The sequence below is a fragment of the Saimiri boliviensis genome, chromosome 19 (assembly GCF_048565385.1).
Source record: "Saimiri boliviensis isolate mSaiBol1 chromosome 19, mSaiBol1.pri, whole genome shotgun sequence".
In the NCBI taxonomy this organism is placed as follows: domain Eukaryota; kingdom Metazoa; phylum Chordata; class Mammalia; order Primates; family Cebidae; genus Saimiri; species Saimiri boliviensis.
The window spans coordinates 20,388,075-20,413,060 of NC_133467.1; the positions used below are offsets into that span (position 1 = coordinate 20,388,075).

General features: G+C 40.2%; 1 protein-coding gene across 1 annotated transcript in view; it reads left to right on the plus strand.

Moving 5' to 3' along the window:
• SLC9C2 (solute carrier family 9 member C2 (putative)) overlaps positions 1-18,263 on the plus strand; it is a 66,984-nt gene extending 48,721 nt beyond the window's left edge. The window contains exons 18-25 of the mRNA XM_003925439.3: positions 2,780-2,831; positions 5,108-5,256; positions 5,932-6,057; positions 8,214-8,312; positions 11,548-11,715; positions 14,077-14,208; positions 15,304-15,489; positions 17,323-18,263. Coding sequence (XP_003925488.3) covers positions 2,780-2,831; positions 5,108-5,256; positions 5,932-6,057; positions 8,214-8,312; positions 11,548-11,715; positions 14,077-14,208; positions 15,304-15,489; positions 17,323-17,466 — 1,056 coding nt within the window. The 3' untranslated portion in view covers positions 17,467-18,263. The remainder of the gene's footprint in view (positions 1-2,779; positions 2,832-5,107; positions 5,257-5,931; positions 6,058-8,213; positions 8,313-11,547; positions 11,716-14,076; positions 14,209-15,303; positions 15,490-17,322) is intronic.
• The last annotated feature ends 6,723 nt before the right edge of the window (positions 18,264-24,986 follow it).

The following is a 24,986-nucleotide window of genomic DNA, read 5'->3' on the forward strand; positions in this document are numbered from 1 at the left end:
GCGAACCAAGATTTGACAGTGAAAACTTGAAATCCTTGTACTGTGGGGCAGGTGAGTAGAAGTATTTATTGTTTATCATTTAAGACCCTCCTTATTTCCAGCCACTATCCAGTCAGCACCAGATAAAAGCCTAGCGGTTAGAGTGAAGCCCCTTCTAACAAAGCTCCCTCAAACCAGTCTGTCTACTACCAGCCGCTCGCAAAAGAGTGGGAAAAGTGGAACGTGACTCCTGTGTGATTCTCATGCTTCTTTGGGCCTGATAATGTAGAGGTGACTCGCATTCTTCAGATAAAAAAAACTTCCTTATTTTTCACTCGTAACTGTCAACTCTCACTCTTTGCAGTGAGACTCTTTGAATTGATTTTCCAAGTTACAAATTTTTAAATCTCTGGTTGTGTTCGTTGTGCTGTTCAGCCCATATATTAAACTTTTTAAATTTTTTGACAATTACTTTTTGATCTCAAAAAACTGTGGTTGCTTCCTTTTCATAACAACTGTTTACTTTTTAAAAAAATTAATATTATCTTGAGTCTTCTTTTTATCTTAAAAGTTTTTTTTTTTTCTTCCTGTGTTAATTCTGCTTCCTTGGGGTTCATTCTCATATTTGTTTGTTTGGTTTCTATATTTCATTCTGTTTTTACCCCCCGTGTTGGGTGATTTTGGTTATATTTTCACGTGTGTTATTGAGGGTCTACAGGGAACAATATCAACAGCTGAAAGGTGTTTTCTTAGCCCAAGTGACCTTCTTGATTTCTAACCAGGGATGGATTTAAATACTGATTACTAAAGCCCTAGATACAATGATTGTGTGGATACATAAAACCATGAGTGGCCGAGAGGTCATCTCTTCTGGTTAGAGTGCCTATTTTTTGTGGTGGTTGTTATGTTACCTCAGACTCTTAGTCAAGAGAGGCTCTTATTGAAATCAGAAGAGGAAAAGAGACTGTGAAGATACCTACCTTTATTGGATTGAAAATTAGTGTGTAACAGAATTCTGTCCTGTTGATTTACTTTGAAGAATGGAGAAGAAAATTGAGGAACTACTCAAAGGCTAGATTGATCTGCATTAGAAAGAACATAGAGCTATTCATAGGAGAAAAGATTTCAGAAGCAGAGGAAGAGAGAAGAAAAACAGGCAGTTGGGGGAAGTTAAGGATGTGTTTTTAGGAATTTGGGAGAAGATACAGAGTTGACAATAGTTTCCTTAATGTGTCACAGGTGAAGTGAATCCCCTGTGGCATTTTTAAAGAGACACCAGTAAAGATTTAAATGGTCTTTTGAGATGTGTTTATTCTGGAACTGACTTTGTTCTGGAAATTGGCCTGTGGCAGTTCACCTAAGAAAAATAAATGTATGTTCATGCCTTCATAATTACATTCTCTTTGTAGGCAGAAGTCAGTTCCCATTTACTCTTGTGCAAAGGCTTTCTAGAGCAGTCTTACAGGGTTGCTGTAAGTCTAGTTTGATGGGAAAGGGGCCTAGCTGCTGTTTTTGTACCTATGCAAGCAGGGCTGGACTAGGGTGTGTTGGTGCCATGGACAGGCTACTAATTTGGCACCTTCCCAATATTGGTGTAGTGTTACCGAGTAAGAAGAAATAAATTAATAAAAATTACATAACTTATTCTTATATTCAAAATGAGGGATTCATTACATGTGATTTTTTTCTAAACCAAAGCAAACACAAAAATAACCAAAAAACCCACAAAAACTTAACTTTGTTTAAACTTTAGATAACAAGCCAGTTGTTCCCTATAAATAGCACTATGCCGTGCATTATTTGGCAGAGTTTCAGACATCTGTACCTGACAACTCTAAAGAACTGTCAGTTGTTTGATTCCAGGACTGCTGGTATAGCCAAGTGCAAACTCCCCAGTGACTCAAAGCTAGAGGGTAAACTTCATGAGAAGTGCCTGAGACATAGTGGGTATCCAGCAAATATCTGTTGTATGATTGATTAAACAGAGATTGGTTAGCCCTGGAGTGCAGGCATTTATTCAGTTATCCAAGGAGTTATTTTTAAGAAATATGAACTAATCTATATCACATTTTCTCATTTTTCCATTTCTTTTTGTGCTCCTGATAGGCTGGCTTCCCAACTAGCTGCTCAGTTGGCTCACTCCCAGATCAGGGTCTGTCAGTGAGAATTCTCCTCAGGGCACAGTGGAGTGCATACTAATCTTTCCTGAGAACTATTAGGCACAGTAGTTATGCAAGCTACTGACTGCTACTGACTGTACTACACTCATTGATTGAGACTGATGTCTGAGCATGAGCAAAGAAGCAGAATTGACCCAGAGGGAAGAACTGAGTCAATAGCTTTTCTAGATTTAACTAAGTGAAATTTCTTCTACCATACTTCCTTTTGTCAGAATTTAAAAGGAAAGCCATCTGGGTGTGGTGGCTCATGCCTGTAATCTTAGCACTTTGGGAGGCTGAGGTGGTGGATTACTGGAGGTCAGGAGTGTGAGACCAGCCTAGCCAACATGAAGAAACCCCATCTCTACTTAAAATACAAAAATTAGCTGGGCATTGTAGCTCACGCTTGTAATCCCAGCTGCTTGGGAGGCTGAGGCACGAGAATCACTTGAACCTGGGAGGTGGAGGTTGCAGTGAGCTGAGATTGCTCCGCTGAACTCCAACCTAGGTGACAAAGCGAGACTCCATCTCAAAAAATAAAAATAAAAGGAAAGCCAGAAGTATACTTGGTGGAATAAGTATACTTCTCGGAAGTATACTTGGTATAATAAGATATGCATGTTTTTCTTAATATCTTACAGAAACTATATGAAATTTTGGAAACCAACAAACAGGATGCTGTCAAAGAATTAGGTAGGTAGTTCAAGTATCTGAATTCTTAAAGTCATACCTTATTATTCCATAATTTAATAAAAAGAAAAATTTATGCTTTCATTTACTTACCCATTCATTTATGCACTTACCCATTCATTTATGCATTTATTAAACACAGCTAATGGGCCAGGTGTGGGAAAGCAGAGATGGGAAACCCTAACCCTTAAACAGAAGTGTATGAGCATATCAATAGATAATTGCACAGAGTTAGCGGAGTCCTATTAGTTGTTACCGGAGTGTAGAGTAAAGAATGAGAGGAGTGTGGAAAGTGTATTAAGGTGGCAAGATCAGAGTCCTCAAGATTAGAAAAAAAAGACACATGAAGGTTGCCTGTGAAAAGATGGTTTTGTTTTGTTTTGTCTTTTGCAAAGATACTCTGGAATGTAGGGCTGCAAGGAATGTCACTTCTCGAGTATCTATAGTCACTCCACTTTACTTGAAGCATGGAGCAGGAGCCCAGGGATTTTATACTAGGTTTTCTGGGTCAGCCTTCCTCATGTGGGGCTGTGGAGCAGGCTTTCAGTGTGTGCAAAAGCTGCTGGTAGAGGGTCTGGTATATGTAAGGCCCTTAATAAATGGAAGTTATTAGAAAAGAAGTAAAGTAAATAAAGTAAAACCATTTCGTATTCGTGACTACACTGTAAGACACCATATGGGGATTACACTTTCCAAATCAAAATGGAAAGAATATAGTCTGATGAATGAAAGTGTAAGTTTAGAGACAATAGGTTAGAATATTTTGGCATTGTCTCAGAAAACCCATGACCCATTGTTGCCATTTATGCGTTGACAGGTTTTTTTTTTTTTTTTTTTTTTTTTTTTTTTTTTTTTTTTGAGACGGAGTTTCGCTCTTGTTACCCAGGCTGGAGTGCAATGGCGCAATCTTGGCTCACTGCAACCTCCACCTCCTGGGTTCAGGCAATTCTCCTGCCTCAGCCTCCTGAGTAGCTGGGATTACAGGCACGAGCCACCATGCCCAGCTAATTTTTAGTATTTTTAGTAGAGACGGGGTTTCACCATGTTGACCAGGATGGTCTCGATCTCTCAACCTCGTGATCCACCCACCTCGGCCTCCCAAAGTGCTGGGATTACAGGCTTGAGCCACCGCACCCGGCCGACAGGTTTTTATTTCTGTGCTTTTAAAAATTAAGGGATTAGGAGAGCTGCTTTATATGATGTTTTAGATCAGTATGGAATATTACAGAGTTTTCTCACTTCACTACTCTAAAAGGCAGTGCTTTTTTCCATGTGGTTACAGGAACTGATTACTGAATGCTTATCATGGCAGGAACTGCTAACTGCTTTATGTATATTAACTCATTTAATCCTTACAATTACTCTGTGAGGCAAATACTACTATTAGGGAGGTTAACTTGCCTGAGTAAATAGTGAGCCAGGTCTCTAGCCCAGGTGTGTTTGACACTAAAACCTATGCTTTTGATCATTGCTACCTTTCACTTTAGTGGTCAATTCATTTTAGTTAAAAAAATGAAAAAAAAGTAGCTGGGCATGGTGGCGCTTGCCTGTAATCCCAGCTGCTCAGGAGGCTGAGGCAGGAGAATTGCTTGAACTCAGGAGGCGGAGGTTGTGGTGAACCGAGATCGCGCCATTGCACTCCAGCCTGGGTAACAAGAGCGAAACTCCATCTCAAAAAAAAAAAAAAAAAAAAAAAAGAGTGAGTACCTTCGATATGGCAAGCATTGTGCTCCATGTTGAATATGAAGATGAAACAGATGCAGTTTTAACCTTGACTCACAGTCCAGTTCATGTCTTCTCATGTTTACTAAAGAGGAAAGAATATGCGCCTTGATCTCAGAAATACCCACCAGCCAAAGTCCAGGAGTACTTTCATTCTTTCATTCAGTCATTTATTCATCTAACCAACAAAAATTATACAATATGGAGGATGAGACAGAGAAGTAAAAATAGTAACATGATAATGTAATGAGTTCCATAATAGAGATGTGGAGGAGACGCTGTGGGGTTGAGACTGAGAGAGTGATTTTCTCTTAGCTGTGGGGCAGGGAGTGGGGAGGGAGCGTGGGGGAGAAACAAGTTTCCAATGTTCTCATCCATGAAATAGAGTTGAAAATAACTATTTTATGAGGTCTTGTTACTGACCTCACAAGTTCTGCGTGAAACTAGAATGAAAGAATTTTGTGTAGATGCTTTGGAAATTATACAGTATTATACTAATATTAGTTATTGTGGTTATCACACAGGCCACTTACTGAATTTTATTTTCTTTGCTGTAGGACTCATAGAGCATGAGTGTCGTGATGTTGTCATTGCTTTGAAGACTAAGCAGGCAATCCGAAACGTGATTGCTGAAGCTCTAAAAAATCTCACCTTCCTTTGGTCAAGAGGCATTATTGATAAACATGAGGGCATTGAGATGAATAAGGTAATTTTACTTGATTCTATCTGCATAACACCCTAGCCTTCATGGTTACTTTAGCAGTGTGTAATGAGGATGAAGATTGAAAAAATGTGTTTAACTGCAGGTGTTAACTCTATAATCACCTGTAGCCTTTGATAATGCAAAGGACAACCAATGCCAATGCTACCCGGTGCGCTACATTTGTCAAAACTACTTGATTGCAAGTAACAGAAACCAACTTGAACTAAGTTTAGAAAAAAAATGATTGGGGGATGTATTAAAAGGACACAGAGTGCTTTATAGAACCCAGAACAGCTAGGCTATGTGACAAGGCTTAAGGAAAGGATTTGAACACGGATCTAGAAAGCTTTCTAGATTTTCCTATCAGGGTTTCCATCTATGGCATTTTCCTTTGGCTCCCTCTATAGACTTACTAGACTTTTCCGCTTCTCCATCCACTGTGTCAACTGAATTATGAAGATGATAGGTTCAATCTGAGTTAATAAATCAGTGAAAATAGTAATAAAGGAAGACAAGGGACAAAAATGATTAGAGGAATTTAGATAGGATGAGAGAAGCTGTGAGTCAAACATCAAAGTTCAACTTGCCTAACAGTAGCTTATTTAGATTTCCTTAGTTTTTGCCTCATGTCTATTTTCTGTTATAGCATCTGATCCCCATTATTGTGATTATTTTTAGGTACTTCTTAAAAAAATAAAAGCACTAAATAACTTTCCAATGGCAATCCCACCCCCAACTCCTGAGAAATACCTTCATAATATCATTTGGCTGGAAGGTAAAGATGTTCTCATTCAGTTCTTCAAGGTAAAGATTCTGTTTTCTGTTTTGGTTCAGGTTTGAGAATTATCCATCTTTCCCACTCCCTAATGAAAGATTTACGGAAAAGCATATTCCATACTGGCCAATTCAGGGAAAGACAAAATGGAGGCCCAGGAAAGCCTAGAGGAAGAATCGATCTCTTTTTGAGCCTAAAGGGCAAAGTTAGTTTTGCGCAATGGCTTATCTGATTAGGAGTAGCTCTAGGTGTCTATTGCCAATCCTATTCTATTTTGTGTTGTAGACTTCTTGATGTACACACTGGGAGAGACATTTTTTGGAGCAAAGATCTCAAATTTAAGTTACTGCACAGACCAGGCAGATAGTATAAAAGTAAAGTCGATTGGGCATAGTATAATAGGGAACAGTGAGAAGTGAGGAGTATTCAAGTTCCTGCTCTGTCAGCTGAGGGTTGTCACAGACCTTTGGACTCTTTCAACAAATACCTATTGAATATCCTCTACCAGCTGGAGACCGTTCTAGGTTTTGGGATATGGCAGTAAACAAACAGATGAAGTCAACTACTTTCTTTTTTTTATTTTTATTTTTATTTTTAGATGGAGTATCACTCTGCCGCCCAGGCTAGAGTGCAGTGGTGCCATCTCAGCTCACTGAAATTTCCACCTCCCGGTTTCAAGTCATCCTCCTGCCTTAGCCTCCAAAGTATCTGGGATTACAGGCAGGCACCACCACGCTCAACTAATTTTTATATTTTTAGTAGAGACAAGGTTTTACCATGTTGGCCAGGCTGGTCTCGAACTCCTGACCTCAAGTGATCTGCCGCTTTGGCCTCCCAAAGTGCTGGTATTACAGGTGTGAGCCACCGTGCCTGGCCGAAGTCCCTACTTTCATAAAGCTTATATTATTTGGACGGAGATGGACAATAAACACACCAAACACATAAATACATAGCCTATCAGGCCTATCAGATGGTTGTAAGTGCTAGAGGAACATAAGGTGAGAAAAGGTAATATGGAGAGGCCATGGAAGGCTGCTCTAATAAGGTGACATTTGGAGAGAGATGTGAAAGAAGTGAGGGAGCAAGCCAGGTAGATGTCTTAGCGAAGAGCACTCCAGGCAAAGGGAGTAGTGGGTGCAAGGAGGCCCCGAGGCAGGATGTGTCTGATGTGTTCCAGGAGCAGCACAGAGGCCCCTGGCAGGAGCAGTGCTGGAGGGACCACGTGAAGTCAGCTGCAGAGAGCCCGAAGAACATAATGACTCTCAGGAGCCCTGGGCACTTCTGCCTTAGTGGACCTCTTCCTCCACAAAAAGCATTAAAAATTAGACTTTATGATTGTGTTAGTATAACAGTGAATATATTAGTATTACATATTAAAACATTTTTCTCTTATACAACTAGTTTTCCTCCTTCTGATTCTAAAAAACATTAAAACATTGTTGTAAATGTCTAAAAGTATTGTAGATGCAGGCGCTGCACCTGCTGATGCCTAGTGGATGGCTCAACCCCTTGTCGCCATCCCTCCCTGCCTGAGACATATGCCATCTTTGCTATCACCCTAACTGCAGACATTCATTTGCTTCTGGATCGTGCATATATGAATCTTCTGCCCTGGAGGTCTTCAACTCATGTTATCCGGGCTATCCTCTTTCAAGTCTCAGCTTAGCTGTCCTGTCTGCTGTAAAGGCCTCACAGAACAACCGAGATAGGATCCTGTGGCTTTTCTGCATTTTTTTGCATAGTGCCCTGTCCCTGTTGTCTTCTTTGTCGTAATTATCCCACTTGATTGTGTAAATATCTACCCAACATAACTGAAAGTTTTTTTCTGAAGTCAGGGAAATTGCTTAGCTTACCATTATAACCCAAGCTCCAAACAGGGGCTGAAAAAAAGTTTTCATTCATTAATTTGCATATTCATTCCATAGTTATACAAGTTACCATGCTAGGTACTAATCACAAAGTCAAAGTTTGTCTGCCTGTTCCTTTCTTTCTAAAAGGTGATGAGGTAATAGCACATTACAGTTCAGTAATAAACCAAGAATATAGTTTGTGTTTTTATGCTACTTGGAAACTATTGTTAGCTTTAAAATCATATATATATATATAATATTTAGAAAAGTAGACTAGGAAGTTTTTGTGTTGACTGTCTTTTTTTCTTTTCCTTTTCCTTTTTTTTCTCATTCAGGAAAGAGCCAAACTTGCCTATTTTGACTATGGCGATATCATTTGTAAAAAAGGTGAAATGCCACAAGGAATTTACTTAATTATTTCAGGAATGGCAATTGTAAGGGTCTATTGATTTTTTTTTTTTTTTTTTTTTACTTAAAGTGTATTTTGAAACATGTAATTGTAGAATAAGAAGAAATTTAGGTACTGAAAAAGTTTAAATTTTTAATGTAATGAAACCATTTCTACTCTGACAGCTGAGAGATAGTCAACATCTGAAATGCTGTCATACAAAATGCTATCATAGTCTTTACTTATTTCTTGCAACAGTCCTGGGAGGATGCAGGATTTTCAGAATGTTCAGACAAGGAAATCAATACTTGATATGGCTTGAATTACTCATGCCATGCCAAGGAAATTGGATGAGGATCAGAAATACAACTTTTAATCTGTCCAGTGGGAGGCTTTTGTTGCCAAGAAAGAGAGAGAGAGAGAGAGAGAGAGAGGTCACTACAGTGATGGGGACAAGAATCCTTTGTATTTGCATAATACAGTTTAGTAGCTGAATTCATGGGTGAGCCCCAGTTTATGAGCCAAATAATTCCTAGATCCTAGATGATGGTCATAAAATGACAAATCCTTAATATGGGAAAAAGAATATATTTGGCTTTCTGGTTCTGAAATGGGTATATCAAACCTTAAAATATCATGGAAACGAACTACTATAATAAATAGAATAACAACACAATATAACACTTATTTACTATTTGGCACTATTCTAAGCACTTTTCATGTATCCATTCACTCATTTATTCCATAAAATATTTGCTTCATTACCACCATGTGTCAGGCACTGTTAATTCTAGGCATGGGATTGACAAAACGGACAAATTCCTGCCTTCTTGGAGCTTAATTACTCGTAGAGGGATAAAAGGAGATGGGACAATGAACAAAACAATTAAGTTTACAGTATGTTAGAGATGATGGAGATATCAAGAGATTAATCGTGATTTTTTAAAAGGTAGTCAAGAAAGGCAATATGGGCTGGGCACGGTGGCTCACAGCTGTAATTCCAGCACTTAGAGAGGGCTAGGTGGACAGATCACATGAGATCTGGAGTTTGAGACCAGTCTGGCCAACATGGGAAAACCCTGTCTCTACTAAAAATACAAAAATTTGCTGGGCATGGTGGCACACGTCTATAATCCTAGCTACTTGGGAGGCTGAGGCACGAGAATTCCAGATTGTGCCACTGCTCTCCAGCCGGGACAACAGTCTCGCTCTGTCACCTCGGTTCACTGCAACCTCTGCATCTTGGGTTCAAGTAATTCTCCTGTCTCAGCTCCCGAGTAGCTGGGATTACAGGCATGTACCAGCAGGCCCAGTTAATTTTTGTGTTTTTGGTAGAGACGGTGTTTCACCATGTTGACTAGGCTGATGTTGAACTCCTGACCCCAAGTGATCTGCCTGCCTTGGCTTCCCAAAGTGCTGGGATTACAGGTGTGAGCCATCGAACCCAGCCATCAACCCTATATTTTACAGAAAACTGATGCACAGAAAAAAAAAAAAAAAATTCACTTGGCTCCAACTACACATACTCAGAGGTCAAAGATTACTTAGAACCCATGTAGTCTGTCTCCAGTATCCGTGTGCTTAGCCATTATACTATACTTCCATAAGAATTCTGGGAAAAACACACTGCTGCCAGTGTTTATGAAATATGGCAAGTTCAGTACTTAAAAGCTGCAACTTGCTGTAACATGTTTCTTTGGGAGTTTTCCTGCAATGACTAGACTAGCTAAGCCTTCTTAAACTATAGTCCAATGATGCTTGGTCTGAAGAGTTTATATGAATACTCTTTAGATACCATAACAAATTACCACAATTTAGTGGCTTAAATATATCGTCTTATGGTCCTGTAGGTCAGAAATCCAATGGGTTCTGCTGATTTCTCTGCTTGGATTTCATGAAGCTGAAATCAACATGTCAGTAGGACTGCATTTCCTTCTGCAAGCTCTAGGGGCAGAATCTGTTTCCAAGCTCGCTGAGGTTGTTGGCAGATCTAGTTACTCTTTAGCTATAGAACAGAAGTCCCTGCTTCTTCAAAGGCTGTCAGCTGGAGCCCACTTTGAGCTCCCAGAACTTCCCTTTCGTCCTTGAATGCAGGCTCTCACATCTCAGAGCAAGCAAAGACATGTGGAATCTTTCACGCATCTCTCTCTGATGGACTCCCTTCTGCTTGCAAGGGCTCACGTGATTACAGTCCCCCCAGTATTCCCGTGTTTTGTTCAATCAAATACTAATCTGGTATGGCTGTGAAGGGGCTTTGTATATTTTTCTAAGGTCAGCTGATTAGTAGCTTTAATTCCATAAATCATCTTTTTAAGGTAGGCTGATAAGCAACCTTAATTCAACTACAAAGTCCCTTCATTGCAATCCCTAGATTAGTATTTGAACAACAGACAGGAATCTTGCAGAGGTGCCTCCTTTAGAATGCTGCCTACCTCAAACGTCATCATCTTTGCTTGGTTTGCAATAAGCAGAGGCATTCTTCATTGCTCAAAAATCCTTTGAATTGCATTCAAAATTACAGCCATTAAAAAAAAATTCAAACTCCTCTGGAAGCATAAATGCCTTTAAAAGTCTGAATGCTAATTGCTTTTGCTCCGTTTCCTGTGTCTTGAACAATACCCTTCTTCTTTGATGTTTATAGCTAAACTTTCTGAAAAATTCCACAATCCTTCTCATCTCAATTCTTGCAGCTTCCACCTAAAATCTGATACCTCTCTTCTTTCTCCAGTTATGCCTACCAGTTATTTTCTTGAAGTAACTCAACCATCCTATATTTATCCTAAAACCTTTACCTGTTGATGTTGCATGCTAATTATTTGTAAGCATTCAAAAAACAGACAAGGCTTTTGTTAACCTCATGGCTTGGTTTGGAGGCATATTAATTCATGATATCTGATTTATATGTCCAAGCAATCAAAAGTTATTTCCACCTGATGCATTAGCCCATTGTGGTAAGAATATCTAATGGACTCAGTGAGTGACTGCATTAGTTGCATATTATAATTACCATTTTTGGTGGGATTTTTATATAAGACAGGCATAAGTAGCAAGTTGTAAACAGGGGTCGTCTGTAAAGCCAATGATTAGAAAAAAATCCTTGCCCTGGGGAGTTGAAATGTGAAAGAGATAATGATTTTTTGTATGAAGCCTAATTCCTTCACGCCTGACAGGAGATCTTTACTTTCCACTGGAAAAATTGTGAGAAATAGTGGAAGCTCCTATGGTTTGATCAAAGGGTTTTTAATTTGTTCTTTCGCTTTGCACACATTTTCCCTTTGCAGTTGCGTGATGTATCTCCTACCTTTGGAATAGGGAGTGGCCAAAGGCCTGATAGAGAGTCCAGAGCCATGTTTACAGAGTTCTGTACCAGTGGGGATGTAATTGGAGAGCTAAGCTGTCTGCTTAAGCGTGAAATTGAGTATACCGTCATCTGTGAAACTATTTTACAGGTAAGAAATGGTTCTGTCATGAGTTATTAGTTATTCCTCAAGTAAATAACCCAGCATCTTTTCTTTCTTTGGGTTTTGACATCTTAGTCACCCAACCAGCTACTGGAAGATGAGAAGGCAGATTTAGTGTTGCACATGCCAGGCTCTGCCAAACTCCACTGCACCCTGCCTGAGGGAGTAGTTATTTAACCTCCTTAAGTCTCAATGTCCTTGTTTATGAAGTAGAGAGAATACCTACCTTTTGATGTTATAAGGATTTGAAAAACATCGCCGGGCGCGGTGGCTCAAGCCTGTAATCCCAGCACTTTGGGAGGCCGAGGTGGGTGGATCACGAGGTCAAGAGATCGAGACCATCCCGGTCAACATAGTGAAACCCCGTCTCTACTAAAAATACTAAAAATTAGCTGGGCATGGTGGCGCGTGCCTGAAATCCCAGCTACTCAGGAGGCTGAGGCAGGAGAATTGCCTGAACCCAGGAGGCGGAGGTTGCGGTGAGCCGAGATCGCGCCATTGCACTCCAGCCTGGGTAACAAGAGCGAAACTCCATCTCAAAAAAAAAAAACAAAAAACAAAAAACAAAAAAACCCAAACCGTAAAAACCCTAGAAGAAAACCTAGGCAATATCATTCAATACATAGGCATGGGCAAAGACATCATCACAAAAATGCCAAAAACAATTGTAACAAAAACCTAAATTGACAAATGGGATCTAATTAAACTAAAGAGCTTCTGCACAGCCAAAGAAACTATCATCAGAGTGGACAGGCAACCTACAGAATGGGAGAAAAGCTTTGCAATCTACCCATCTGTCAAAGGTGTAATATCAAGAATCTACAAGGAATTTAAACAAATTTACAAAAACAATCCCATCAAAAAGTGGGCAAAGGATATAAACAGACAACTTTCACAAGAAGGCATTTATGTGGCCAACAAACATGAAAAAAAGCTTAACATCACTGATCATTAGAAAAATGCAAATCAAAACTGCAGTGAGATACCATCTCATGTCAGTCAGAATTGTGATTATTAAAAAGTCAGGAAATAATAGTTGCTGGCGAGGCTGTGGGGAACTAGGAAAGCTTTTACACTGTTAGTGGGAATGTAAATTTGTTCAACCATTGTGGAAGACAGTGTGACGATTCCTCAAGGATCTAGAACCAGAAATACCATTTGACCAAGCAATCCCATTACTGGGTAGATACCCAAAAGAATATAAGTCATTCTCCTATAAAGACACACGTACACATATGTTTATTGCAGCACTATTTACAGTAGCAAAGACATGGAACCAACCCAAATGCCCATCAATGATAGATTAGATAAAGAAAATGTGGTACATATACTCCATGGAATACTGTGCAGCCATAAAATGGAATGAGAACATGTCCTTTGCAGGGACATAGATGAAACTGCAAGCCATCATCCTCAGCAAACTAACACAGGAACAGAAAACCAAACACTGCACGTTCTCACTCATAAGTGGGAATTGAACAATGGGAAGACATGGACACAGGGAGGCGAACAACACACAACAGAGCCATTTGGGTCTTAGGGGTGGGGTGCTAGGGGAGGGAGAACATTAGGACAAATAGCTAATGTATGTGGGGCTTAAAACCTAGATAATGTGTTGATAGGTGCAGCAAACTACTATGGTACACATAGACCCATGTTACAAACCTGCACATTCTGTATTTGTATCCCGGAACTTGAAGTAAAATAAGATAATTTTTAAAATAAAAAATAAATAAATGAGCCAAAGAATTCTCAATCTTTGGAGACTATCTGATGCAGCAGAGCAGGATTGAGTCTTAGGGGTGTGTGGAGAGGAAGGAAATGTTTTAGCGATTTCATACCATTTCATTTTGGAAGAGGAGAGAGGCATGAGTTTAGTCACAAGGCTGAACTGAGCTCACTGAAGTTCGTGTAACTTGAATCTGAAAGTGTATCCTTTTTATTCAGCTAAGCTGTTTGTCTCTGGAAACAAAAACCTTGGAAGAGCTCACTTTATCTACCACGACAATAAAAATAGATTAAGTTCACATGACTTAGTTCCGGAATCCTGTGCTTTGGGCTCATGAGCCATATCCTTCATTGTATCTATTGATTGATATGAATTTTTCTGGTCTCTTATTAAAGTCTATAGCTTTAATCAGACCATACATGTTATCATCTTATACTTAGCAAACAACCATTTTCACAGTACAAATGCTTCTAAATGACAAGGGTAGCAAAATTATGCTAGACTTGATAGTTTTTCTGAGAGGTAGGATGAAGATGAAATCCACAAGTATCTTGTTTTTTGATGGTCTTATAATTTAGTTCCAAATTAAGCTGCTATGGCTTGGTGCCTTTTTGTTTCAGGCCTGCTTTATCTCCCTAGAGGATTTATATGAAGGCTTTGATGTCTTCTGGCCATCTCTGGAATACAAAATATGGCTAAAGCTTGCTCTCAATACTGCCTATCAGCATTTTGAATCAACTCTTATTGATGAGGTAAGTTACATGATACTAATATTAATAAATTTTTGTGCACTGTAATTTTTACAGAATGCATTTCATATTTTTGAGACAAAAATAAAAAGAAAATATGTGTTTGATTTTTTTGTTTTTGAGACAGAATCTCACTCTATTGCCCAGGCTGGACTGCAATGGCATAATCTCAGCTCATTGCAACTTCTGCCTTCTAGATTTGAGCAATTCTTCTGCCTCAGCCTCACAAATAGCTGAGATAACAGGCGCTTGCCACCATCCTTGGCTAATTTTTGTATTATTAGTAGAGACAGGGTTTCACCATGTTGGCCAGGCTGATCTCGAACTCCTGACCTCAGGTGATCTGCCCACCTCAGCCTCCCAAAGTGCCGGGATTATAGGGATGAGCCACTGTGCCTGGCCCCGTGTCTGATTTTCTAAAATGAGATTGCTAGAATTTTAACTGCTCTCTTATCCTGAGTTCCTGTAGGTTGTCAATCATTTTGTCACAGTTAATTTTCCCAAGGTACTTGGAATCATTTCTAAAAAAAAAAAAAAGTAGATTCAAGTCTGTGTCCAAATCTCCCCTTTTTATAAGGACACTACTTTTTCAAATTAGAGGCCCACCCTATTCCAGTATGATCCCATCTTAACTAATTGCATCTGCAATGACCCGATTTCCGTAAGGCCACATTCCAGGATACTGAGTTAGGACTTCAGCATAAGAATTGGGTGGGAGGTAGTGTGTGTGTGTGTGTGTGTGTGTGTGTGTGTGTGTGCATGTGCACAAGAGTAACAAGAGTGAAAACTCCGTCTCAAAAAAAAAAAAAAAAAAAAAAGAAATCTCCTGAGTCATAGCCAACCACCCTGCTGTGGTGGAGAGCTCACAAATTAGGGCTGGGCAACAGTATCCAGGGACCATTAACAGCATAAACACTTGGAATTCAGAAACTTGTCAGAAGCCGTTTTGAATACTAAATAAATTTTGTCTGTTGGTGCCAGCGGCCGTGTGCCTTCTGACACCCACAAAGAATTCAGATAGATCAGTGAATCTGTTTTCTTCTTGATACCATCTGTCAATTTGTATGATTTATTTTTTAAAATGCAATTTTATTGTAGGACTTAAGGTTTCAGAAGTGTGTGATGTACAATCATGCATATGTGGAAACTTTATCAAGCTATAATGAAATGACTATTGATAATATGACCATGAAATTTGTTATCATTGTGTATGGCAGTGTAATTGATACTAAGACGGAGGAACCATATTTTGCACCTTGCATTATACCTAAAACCTGTGAGCAGGTAAGGAGTATCGTTTCTAAAGAGTCACTTGATTTTCATGGTGCCCCTAAAGTGACTTTAAAACTCAACTGACCACCTTAAAAAGATATGTAACCTGGAATGACCCTGCAGTTCTTTTTTTTTTTTTTTTTTTTTTTGAGACGGAGTTTCGCTCTTGTTACCCAGGCTGGAGTGCAATGGCGCGATCTCGGCTCACCGCAACCTCTGCCTCCTGGGTTCAGGCAATTCTCCTGCCTCAGCCTCCTGAGTAGCTGGGATTACAGGCACACGCCACCATGCCCAGCTAATTTTTAGTATTTTTAGTAGAGACGGGGTTTCACCATGTTGACCAGGATGGTCTCGATCTCTTGACCTCGTGATCCACCCGCCTCGGCCTCCCAAAGTGCTGGGATTACAGGCTTGAGCCACCGCACCTGGCCGACCCTGCAGTTCTTACCTGCCTTTTACAAACAGGAAAAAGGTAGTGAGGGCTTCTGTGTACTGTAGTACAGGTGTCCTACACATGGGTGTGCCCAAGGGACAGGGAGCTGGAATCTGCCTGCTGTCTGCTTGTCATGCCTTTTGCCCTGGCGTGGGACCGTGCCAGAGGATGAGATGCAGTGAGTTTTTCCTAGTTTACATCAAGGCAACGATGCCGTGTTCTAGCATAGCTCTGAAAGTATCTGCACTGGTTCACAAGAAAGGAGTAAAGTAGGAGCCATGGCACTTTGTGGCCATGTTAGGGGCTGTGGACACAACTTGATAGTAGGTCCTGGGCCCTGGGCCTCAGCATTCCATGCCTCTGTAAAGACAAAGGAAGTGTGACCACCTAGGACATAACAGGGCATGGGAAGGGTAGAAGCAAAGTGTCTAATGGCCCAAGCTGCCTGCCACTGGACAAAGGAATGGGAAGGACCAAGAGGCCATGGCAAGAGCTGACATCTCTTAAAATCTGGGGGTAAGTTTCTCCCCTTTGGGAGGGACCTTTTCTGCCAGTTCAGACTGGGAAAAGTCATTAGGAAAATTTGTCCTAGAAAAGTTGGTAAACCTAAAAAGTGACTTTTCCCCTTTCAAAACATTCTTATTTTGTATCTTTTAACAATTCAGAGGATGAAGGTAATTTACATGTTTTTAATAGAAAATTAAAATCTTTTTAGATTTGAAACAAAGGGTGGGGGTAAGAGGCCAGGGGGCAACAGGAATAATGCCTACAGCTTAGTTTGTTAAGAGACCAGGGTTTGGAGTCAGGCACACTTGGACTTAAAGCTTGACCCCTGTGCCTACTTATACTTGAGCTTAGATAAGCTGCTAAATGTTTCTAAACCTCAATTTCCTTCTTAGTAAGTTGGGGATAAGGTCAGCAGCCATCTTATCGGGTTATTGTGAGGATTAAATGAGATAATATGTGGTAAGCTAAAAATGACAGTTCTTATGATTACTAGTGTGCTGCTGGCATTCTGGGAGGCAGATTTTATGGCACATGGGATGAATGGTCTAAGAACAGAAGATAGTCTGGCCATCCTGGGAATGCTGGGCCTTGAGCCCTTGAGCATCAGTGCAGGAGTAAAAGTAGCTCCCTGGATGCTGGGGATTCCCTGCTTTCTAAACTGAGAATTTCCAATCTAGTTACAAGTAAGGTGTAGACATTTCCTTTCTGGTGTCCAGATAGGCAAAGACAATTTTCTGGTTGCTTCTCAACATCAAAGAGGATTTGAAATTTAGAAGATAGAGCCAAGACTGAAGACCCAGCTCTAGGCTTTGGCTTATTTTTCATATTCTTTGGAAAGGTTAGGAAGCAGCCAGGTTAGAGATCAAAGAGTGCCCTTTTGACTAATTTTGACTTTTCTCTTCTAGGTTCAGGGAACTTCTGATTTAAGCAAGCTGCTGATAGTCCAAGCATCGAAGCCTGACCGCAGCAATAGTAAAACCAATGTGATGGGTAAGGGATACACCTTTACTGGTAGGAAAACTATTGAGAAGGAACTTCAATACATGTGAAATTCCCTTAACTCTAAGAAACTGATCTGAGAGGGCACGATGTGGGTTTATCATTATTCCCCATCCTCGGGCCCACCCTGGCTGCCACATTGCTCTGGGAAGTCACTCATGAGAGACTTCCAGACTATAAAATCCAGGTGGTTCCTTCCTCTGCCATGTCCCTCCGTCCATACACTAGTCAGGGGAGAGCAGCTTCTTTGGTGTACTCTATTGCTGCCCTGGTAGGCTGGAGCCACGTGGTGCTGGCAGTGCAGGAATGGGGAGGGAACAGACTCTTTCACAGGGGCCCAGGTACAAAGAACTGGTTTGCTTCCAGCAACTGAAGGGAATAGGAACCATGCTCAGTGAGTATTCCAAACCGGGACCACAACTACAAGTCAAATGACTTGCCTTGAGTACGCTTTGATAGTCACTGAGTAGTTGTAGTTCTGTTGATTAGCACCCACCTTCATGCATCATGGTGCTAAGCATTATACAGAGAAGCCTTGACAGGAATAGATTGGTCTAGAAAAAACACACTGAAGATCTTTCATCTATCTTATGCTCAGCATCCCTGCCCTCCCAAGCCCAATGTCAATATTCTCCCAGCTGCCCCAGCTTGAATACACACTCCAGGTTTGTAACTCTAATTTGTACCATCCCAGTATTTACAATTCATGGGATCCACCAGTTTAAATATTATGCAATTCTTAATGGATTGTTACTTTGGGGAGAGGATTTACATGATTTCAAATAACAGTGCAAAGAGTGATATTTTCTCTTATATGTCACTATTTCTCAATTGCACACTTTTTATAAAATGCAGCCCCAGTGTATGCTGGGTACTGTACCAAGTGCTAGTTGGTGAGTGAGCCAGATGAGGTATTTGCCTTCACGGGGAGGAGAGACAGATATTCTATAAATAATTATGCTTTTCCCTTGGCAGCAATTTGAACCTCAGAGGTTCCCGTGGCTCACCCTCCATCCCCTCTTCTAGGGTCATATGCAGCTCTGTGATTTAGAGAGCTCCCTCTGCTCCTGGGTCACCTGTTCAAGTTGGCTAGCACTGAGATAACCATTTCCCCAGCCCATGCAGTCTCTTAAGGTCTGCCACTCTACTGCTTCCAAATCACCCTTGGGGCACAGGAGTCTATGGCAAGGCTGGGAACTCAGGGCCCAGTGTCAGCCCCCTTGGGGCACCCTAAGAAGGGCTATTGAGCCAGAGATCTTAAGCACTGTCAGGGAGCAGGGCACAGGTTCCTGTTGTTTTTGTGCCCACAGGCTTCTTTTCTTCATGAGGTCCTCTGTAATCATTTTCAGACAGAGGGAAACACATCACTTTGTATTCCCATGGGTTTGAGACAAAAGTCACAAATGGAAGGCCCATGGACTGGAGCAAGCCAGCACATTGAATTTGGCCCCCTCTTTTTTTAAAAAAAAATTTCGAAATTAGTTGCCAAGTAGAAACAAATGTTTTGCACTTTAAAAATGCAGATTTTGAAGTTTTCATGAAAAAATGAGGTCTGCCAGCACTCAAGCCCTCATTCCTGTTAATGGCAACGGTGAGCTAGGGCTGAGTATCAGTTGCCTCTACAGAGAGAGCACTCTGCAGCTTGCCACGGTCTGCACTGCTCCCTCTCGCCTTTACCCAGCCCACTTCAACTGTTTGCATGATCGGCCTATTCTCATATGAGTTTGGCAGCTCTTGTATTGGACTTTAGGGAGCCTACTACAAACCTCTGAGGGAAGAAAATAAAGGGACATTTGCGAGGGGGAATGGAAAAGGGAAACTTATAGGGAGAAAGCAAATAGATTTTTCCGAATATTTCCTTGTTGCCCCTTTTGTCTTAATTCCTAGTTTACTTTTTCTGTTTAATGCTTGGATTTGCTTAGTCTCAGTCGACCCAAGTCTTCAAACAACCAGGAGAGTATATAACTGGAAGACAAAAGATGAGATAATAAACTTGATGCTTTGATTAGATTTTTTTTATTGCAAATATTGAACTACACAGCTAAAATAAAGTAAGGTAAAATAGCAAAATATAGGTGGTGAGAAAAGACACTCCAAGCTACAAGTAATTAATTTGGACACATTAGAATAAAGCCAATCTGAATTACTTAAAAATTAAAGTTACAGAATATTTTCGAAAGATGTAATTTTGCCCCACCCCATTTCCACCCCCGTCACTGATATTTAGGCCAAAGAGTAGGTATCTATGGAATTTGGGGTAAAGAGGGACATAGATCATGCACACGTTTAGACACTAGAGTCTAAATATCCATGTTTCTGCCTTTGGAATATGGATTCCTGGATGTATGGATTGCTATGCTTGCAGTATGGGGAGTCACAGGCTGATCATAGGCATCTTCCTAGAGTACCAATTTTACTCGAGCATCTTTTAAAGAAAAAGGTTAACTCATTTAACTGGTAGGTTATTTAAATCATTTTATATTAAAAAACATACTATTGAGTAGGATGACAAATTTGCATGCATTTTTAAGATAAAACAAGAGACTTCAAAACATTTTGCTATGGAGAGGCACATAGATTCTTGCCCCCACACTTTCCTTAGTGACCAGGACAAATTTAGAGAAGTTTGAGAAGGCTGGAAGTCGTGCTTAGAGCTGAAAAGGAACGTGGGTCTGCCATATTGGACCAGGACAGAATAGAGACAAGTTTGGTGTTGGTGTTGGGGGTGGGGGTAGCCTGCAAGGCTTGTGGCTCCAGATGTCTGTATTAGGACTCCTGTTTGGGCCGGAGCAGACTGCTGGGTGGACTGGAGGAGCAGATGGTTCTGACAGGGTAATAGGATGCTAGGCAAATGCAGAAGTGGGCCAGGTAGCAGTTATGGTGCTGAGCACAGGCTTCAGGGGCCTTTAGCACTCTCCCTTCTCCCAGCCAGGTGCTAAGTCATCCCAAGTAAACAGCTTTGAGAGAAGTCCCTTGGCCCACCTCATCCCCAACCAGACAGCCACCCTGAGACCCTTCTAATGGCATTGTTGATACTGCCACTGTTATTTATGATAATCAAGGTGGTTTGCAGTATATTTGTTGGGGGAAGGAAAGTTGCCTTCATGAAATTTATGGTCAATAGTTCCTTTAAACAAGGTAACTTGGTTCTTTCCAGGCAGCTCTTCTAGGGCTTTCCTTTCCTCTTTCTTAAAGGGGCCCTATTTCACAAATGGAAATTAAGAGTCAAATAATTCAGCTCCTCATTTGTTACTATCTTGTCCAGGTCCCATTACTTAAAAAGAGGCTCATTCCAATTTACAAAAAAAGTTTCCAGTAGCCCTGCAATCAGTCATAAAGTTAATTAGAATTCAACTTGCAAAACATTTCTCTTCTTCTTAAAGACACCTTTGTTAAACTACTGTCATTGAATTAATGTAGTATCTCTTCACAAGATGACAGTGTAGAGATGCACATGTGATTAATTATATGCATCACTTGAAACCCGTCACATGAAGATCTTTTAGGAGAAATGTTTCAGATAATAAAATAGAAATGCTTAAATGAGTTTTGTGGCTCAATTTAACAGGTAAGAAGTTTTTCCTAAAATGCTTATAGTCTAATATTTAACTTTTGACTTTCTTTTATAGTTGAAAACTGGATACCACTTTAGAAGAGGGTATTAATGATACAAATACTATGTGTGGAGTCAGGTTAAAGACCAAGCTACTTTCCTCGCTCAAATGCTAAAGTATTGTCTGCAACGAGTTTACTTAGAAGCTACTGAAACAGGTTGCTGCATTTATTTTATAAGCTATGGATGAACTGCTGTAAAAACTCTTAAGTAGCTGCATTATATTTGAGATATTAAAAAATTCTTCAAGATAATATGATACACTGAAACATATGTCCTACCAAATGAAACCCTGTTTCCAGCTAAGAGCAAATTTTAACATAGTGCATTATAAAAAGTGTTGTACAACTGATATATTACTGTTTAAAGCATAGAACCTGTAATTTTCATTTGTGAAATTGGTATAATTAGTGCCTCATTAATATTTTCCAGAGTATAGCTATTCTCCCCTTCCCAATTTGGTAAATATTGAAAAACGGAATTATATTCCACAATCTTAGTAACTTTCAGTAAGTAAGTAATTTTTGCTTTCAGTAAAATTTATGAGAAAACAATATTCTCATATTGCATAGTGCTGTTTGATGTCACCTTTCATTTTATTTTTAAAAATAAAATAAAGTTGAGTTTTACGGTATGTTTATTGTTAGAACCCATTATTCCATTTTATCTCAACAAGACTGAAAGAAATACATAATACTTTAGAAGAAAACCATAATAGAGGTGTTACAGGAAAGGGGTCAGATCCAGACCCCAAGAGAGGGTTCTTGTAGCTCGTGGAAGAAAGAATTTAGGGCAAGTCTGCAGTGCAAAGTGAAAGCAAGTTTATTAAGAAATTAAAGGAATAAAAGAATGGCTACTTCATAGACAAGAGCAGCCCCGAGGGCAGCAGTTTGCCCATTTTTATGGTTATTTCTTGATAATATGCTAAACAAGGGGTGGATCTCCTTTTTAGACCAAATAGTGTGACTTCCTGATATTGCCATGGCGCTGGTGGGAGTGTATCAGTCAGGACGACCAGGGGTCATTTTCATCACCATTTTGATTTTGGTGGGTTTTGGCTGGGTTCCCTTACTGCAGCCTGTTTTATCAGCAAGTTCTTTATGACCTGTATTTTGTGCTGACTTCCTATCTCATTCTGTGACTCAGGATGCCTGAACCATCTGGGAATGCAGACCAGTAGGTTTCAGCTTCATTTTACCCAGTTCCTATTTAAGATGGAGTTGCTCTGGTTCACGCGCCTTTGACAGAGGTAAGAATAGAAGAGAATACAAGAGAAGAAGTTCAAACTATTAAGAACCTTCTGGATACCTAGCTTAATAAGGCAGTATTTCTCAGCATGGTCTTCAGAGCACCTGTGTGTCAACAAATATGAAGTGTTTCTGCACGTTACGGAAGTCTGACCCCAGTGGCATAACCACATAGGGGTTCCTCTTTCCAGTTTAACAGGGTGTCTGGAAATAGGCAGACAGGACTGGTGCAGCTGCTTGAGGATGTTATTATGGACCCAGCGTCCCGGTGGCCTACTTCTCCTTTATCCTTGGCTTGTAACATTTATCCTCATGGTGGCAAAACGTTTACCTGTTAACACCAGGCATCCCATTTGTTTTTCAGGAGTAGGGCTGAGGGCTTTCTCCTAATGAGGCTTTGCCTTTTCAGTTAGGAAGGGACCTGACCCTATGCCAGAACTGTCACATCACATCTATTTCAAAATTCACCTTGAGATGAACCAGCACCTCACCTTGCTACCCATAATGCAATCCTGGTGTTCTTAGTAAGGCTTAAGAGGGAAACGGGTATCGGTTGAAAAACAGCAGTGTTTGTTGTACTCTGTCGCCTGGGTTGTTAAAAGTGAATTCATGAGCTGGGTGTGGTGGTACGTGCCTGTAATCCCAGCTACTCAGGAGGCTGAGGCAGAAGAATCCCTTAAGCTCAGGAGTTGAAGACTAGCCCGGGCAACATAGTGAGTCCCTGTGTCTAAAATATTGTTTTGAAGTTAAAGAAAATGGATTTATAGCTACCTATCGAATCAATCCCTGGGGGTAGGCCTCTGGGCTCTGCATTTTAATGTGCTCTTCAGGTGGTTTCGTGCAGATTGAAGCCCGAATTTCACAAGCATAGGTGATACAGCAATACAAGAAAACATGTCTGTTTGTTTAGGAGGTGGTACATCACTGTATATTTGAGACTCCTAGAGAACAATACTTCATCTCATGTGTCTGTTAGGATACTATGGGCTGTAGGTACCAGAAAACCCAAATCAGACTTAAATTCTAAAGAAATTTTAAATTTTATGCCATGCATGTTGAGAGGGAGGACGTTTGTGATTGGTAGACTCAGTGAAAATCAATATAAGTTTTTCTGTCTCTCCACTCTGCTGTTCACCTTTCCAGCCTCATTCTATGGCTGATTCACTACTCCTAGGTTGTAAGACAGCTACCAGCAGCAATTAATGCTTCATGTTTTCTTGTTCATATCCAATGGGAGCAAACAAATGCTTACAATTGCTCTCCAGAGTGAGAAACAATTCTAGAAACCTCCAACAATCCTCTCTTCCTGTCTCATCAGCAAGAAGTGAATTACATGGCCATTTCTGAATGACTAAAGGGTAGCAATGGCCTTTTAACCAGTTAATGCTATGCCCTTTCAGCTAGAATAAAAGTTGTCAGCATTTCCTCAACTTGCATTTGTTTCAAAGAGGTAAGGTCAAATGGGTGTTTGAGGGAGTAAATCTCTATGCCAGTTCACTGCACCTGATAATCAGCATCCTGACTTGGCCACTTAGGCACAGCCATTCTGGCTTCTCAGCCCTTTGCTGAGCTTCTCACTGCAGATCCCTATCCTTTGGGTGGAGGTTAGGGGGGTGAGATCAGACTTTAGACAAGAAGACCACAGAGTTACAAATCTATCACTTTGGTCACCTTAGAAGACTGGCCAAAGCATCTCTTAACTCTGAGGTCGCATAGACTTGCTCTTAAGTTGTATTTCTTTCATAGCTGCAGTAGCCATATATTAATTCACTTTCTATAAATAAATCATTGGATATATAATGAAATTTATTCTTTATGAAAATTGAGGGCAATTCTCAATAAGGGAACCATTCTCCTTGCCTAATAGTGTTATAGTCATGTGTCACCTAACAGTGTTTCAGACAAATGATGGATCAAATATGATAGCGGTCCCGTAAGTCTTTAATGGAGCATTTATAGAAACCTAATCTATTGGACTTGATGTTAGCCTTGCAGATCAAGTACAGGAAATGACTGATATTCAGCGATGATGCTGGGACATTTGGTTTTAAATATGATAAAATATATAGAAAATAAAAATATATACCTCCTAGGTTTGTATAATATACTCCATGATGTTCACACAACAAAGAAATTGGCTAATGGTGCTTTTCTTAGAACATATCCTTGTCGTTAAGCATCATATGACTGTATTTAAAAATGTACTTAGGATCACTTCTACCCTGGAAATGCATATTCATTTTATGTTTTGAAATTAATACTTGCACAAGGTCTCATGGCTTCATGGCTGTTTAGTGAAAGAACCAGAATTCAGTTTGAGGGTGTATGACCCATTTTCTTTGAGCTCTCTTTCAGCATTTTTATACTGACATTATCTATACAGGTAGAATAGTATATACAGCCAAACACATAGCAAGGCTGAATAAAAGAGGGATGATAGGTTTGAGGTTGGAGAAAAAGTTGACGAATCCAATTTAGAATTTGTAAATTAAAGAGCAAATGTTCCATCCATCTGTAAACAAGATTCACATCTGAGTAGCTAATGTTGGAGACTCTGACCTATCACCATGAAAAGGTGAAGCCAGACTCTCCATGAGAAAGATAAGAATAAAAGAAGGCAAATATCAAAGTGAAGAGAGCAGTGAGGATCCTGATAGCTAGGGAAACAACAGGAGCTGGGGACAGTCATAACTGCTGTAAGAGGACAGAC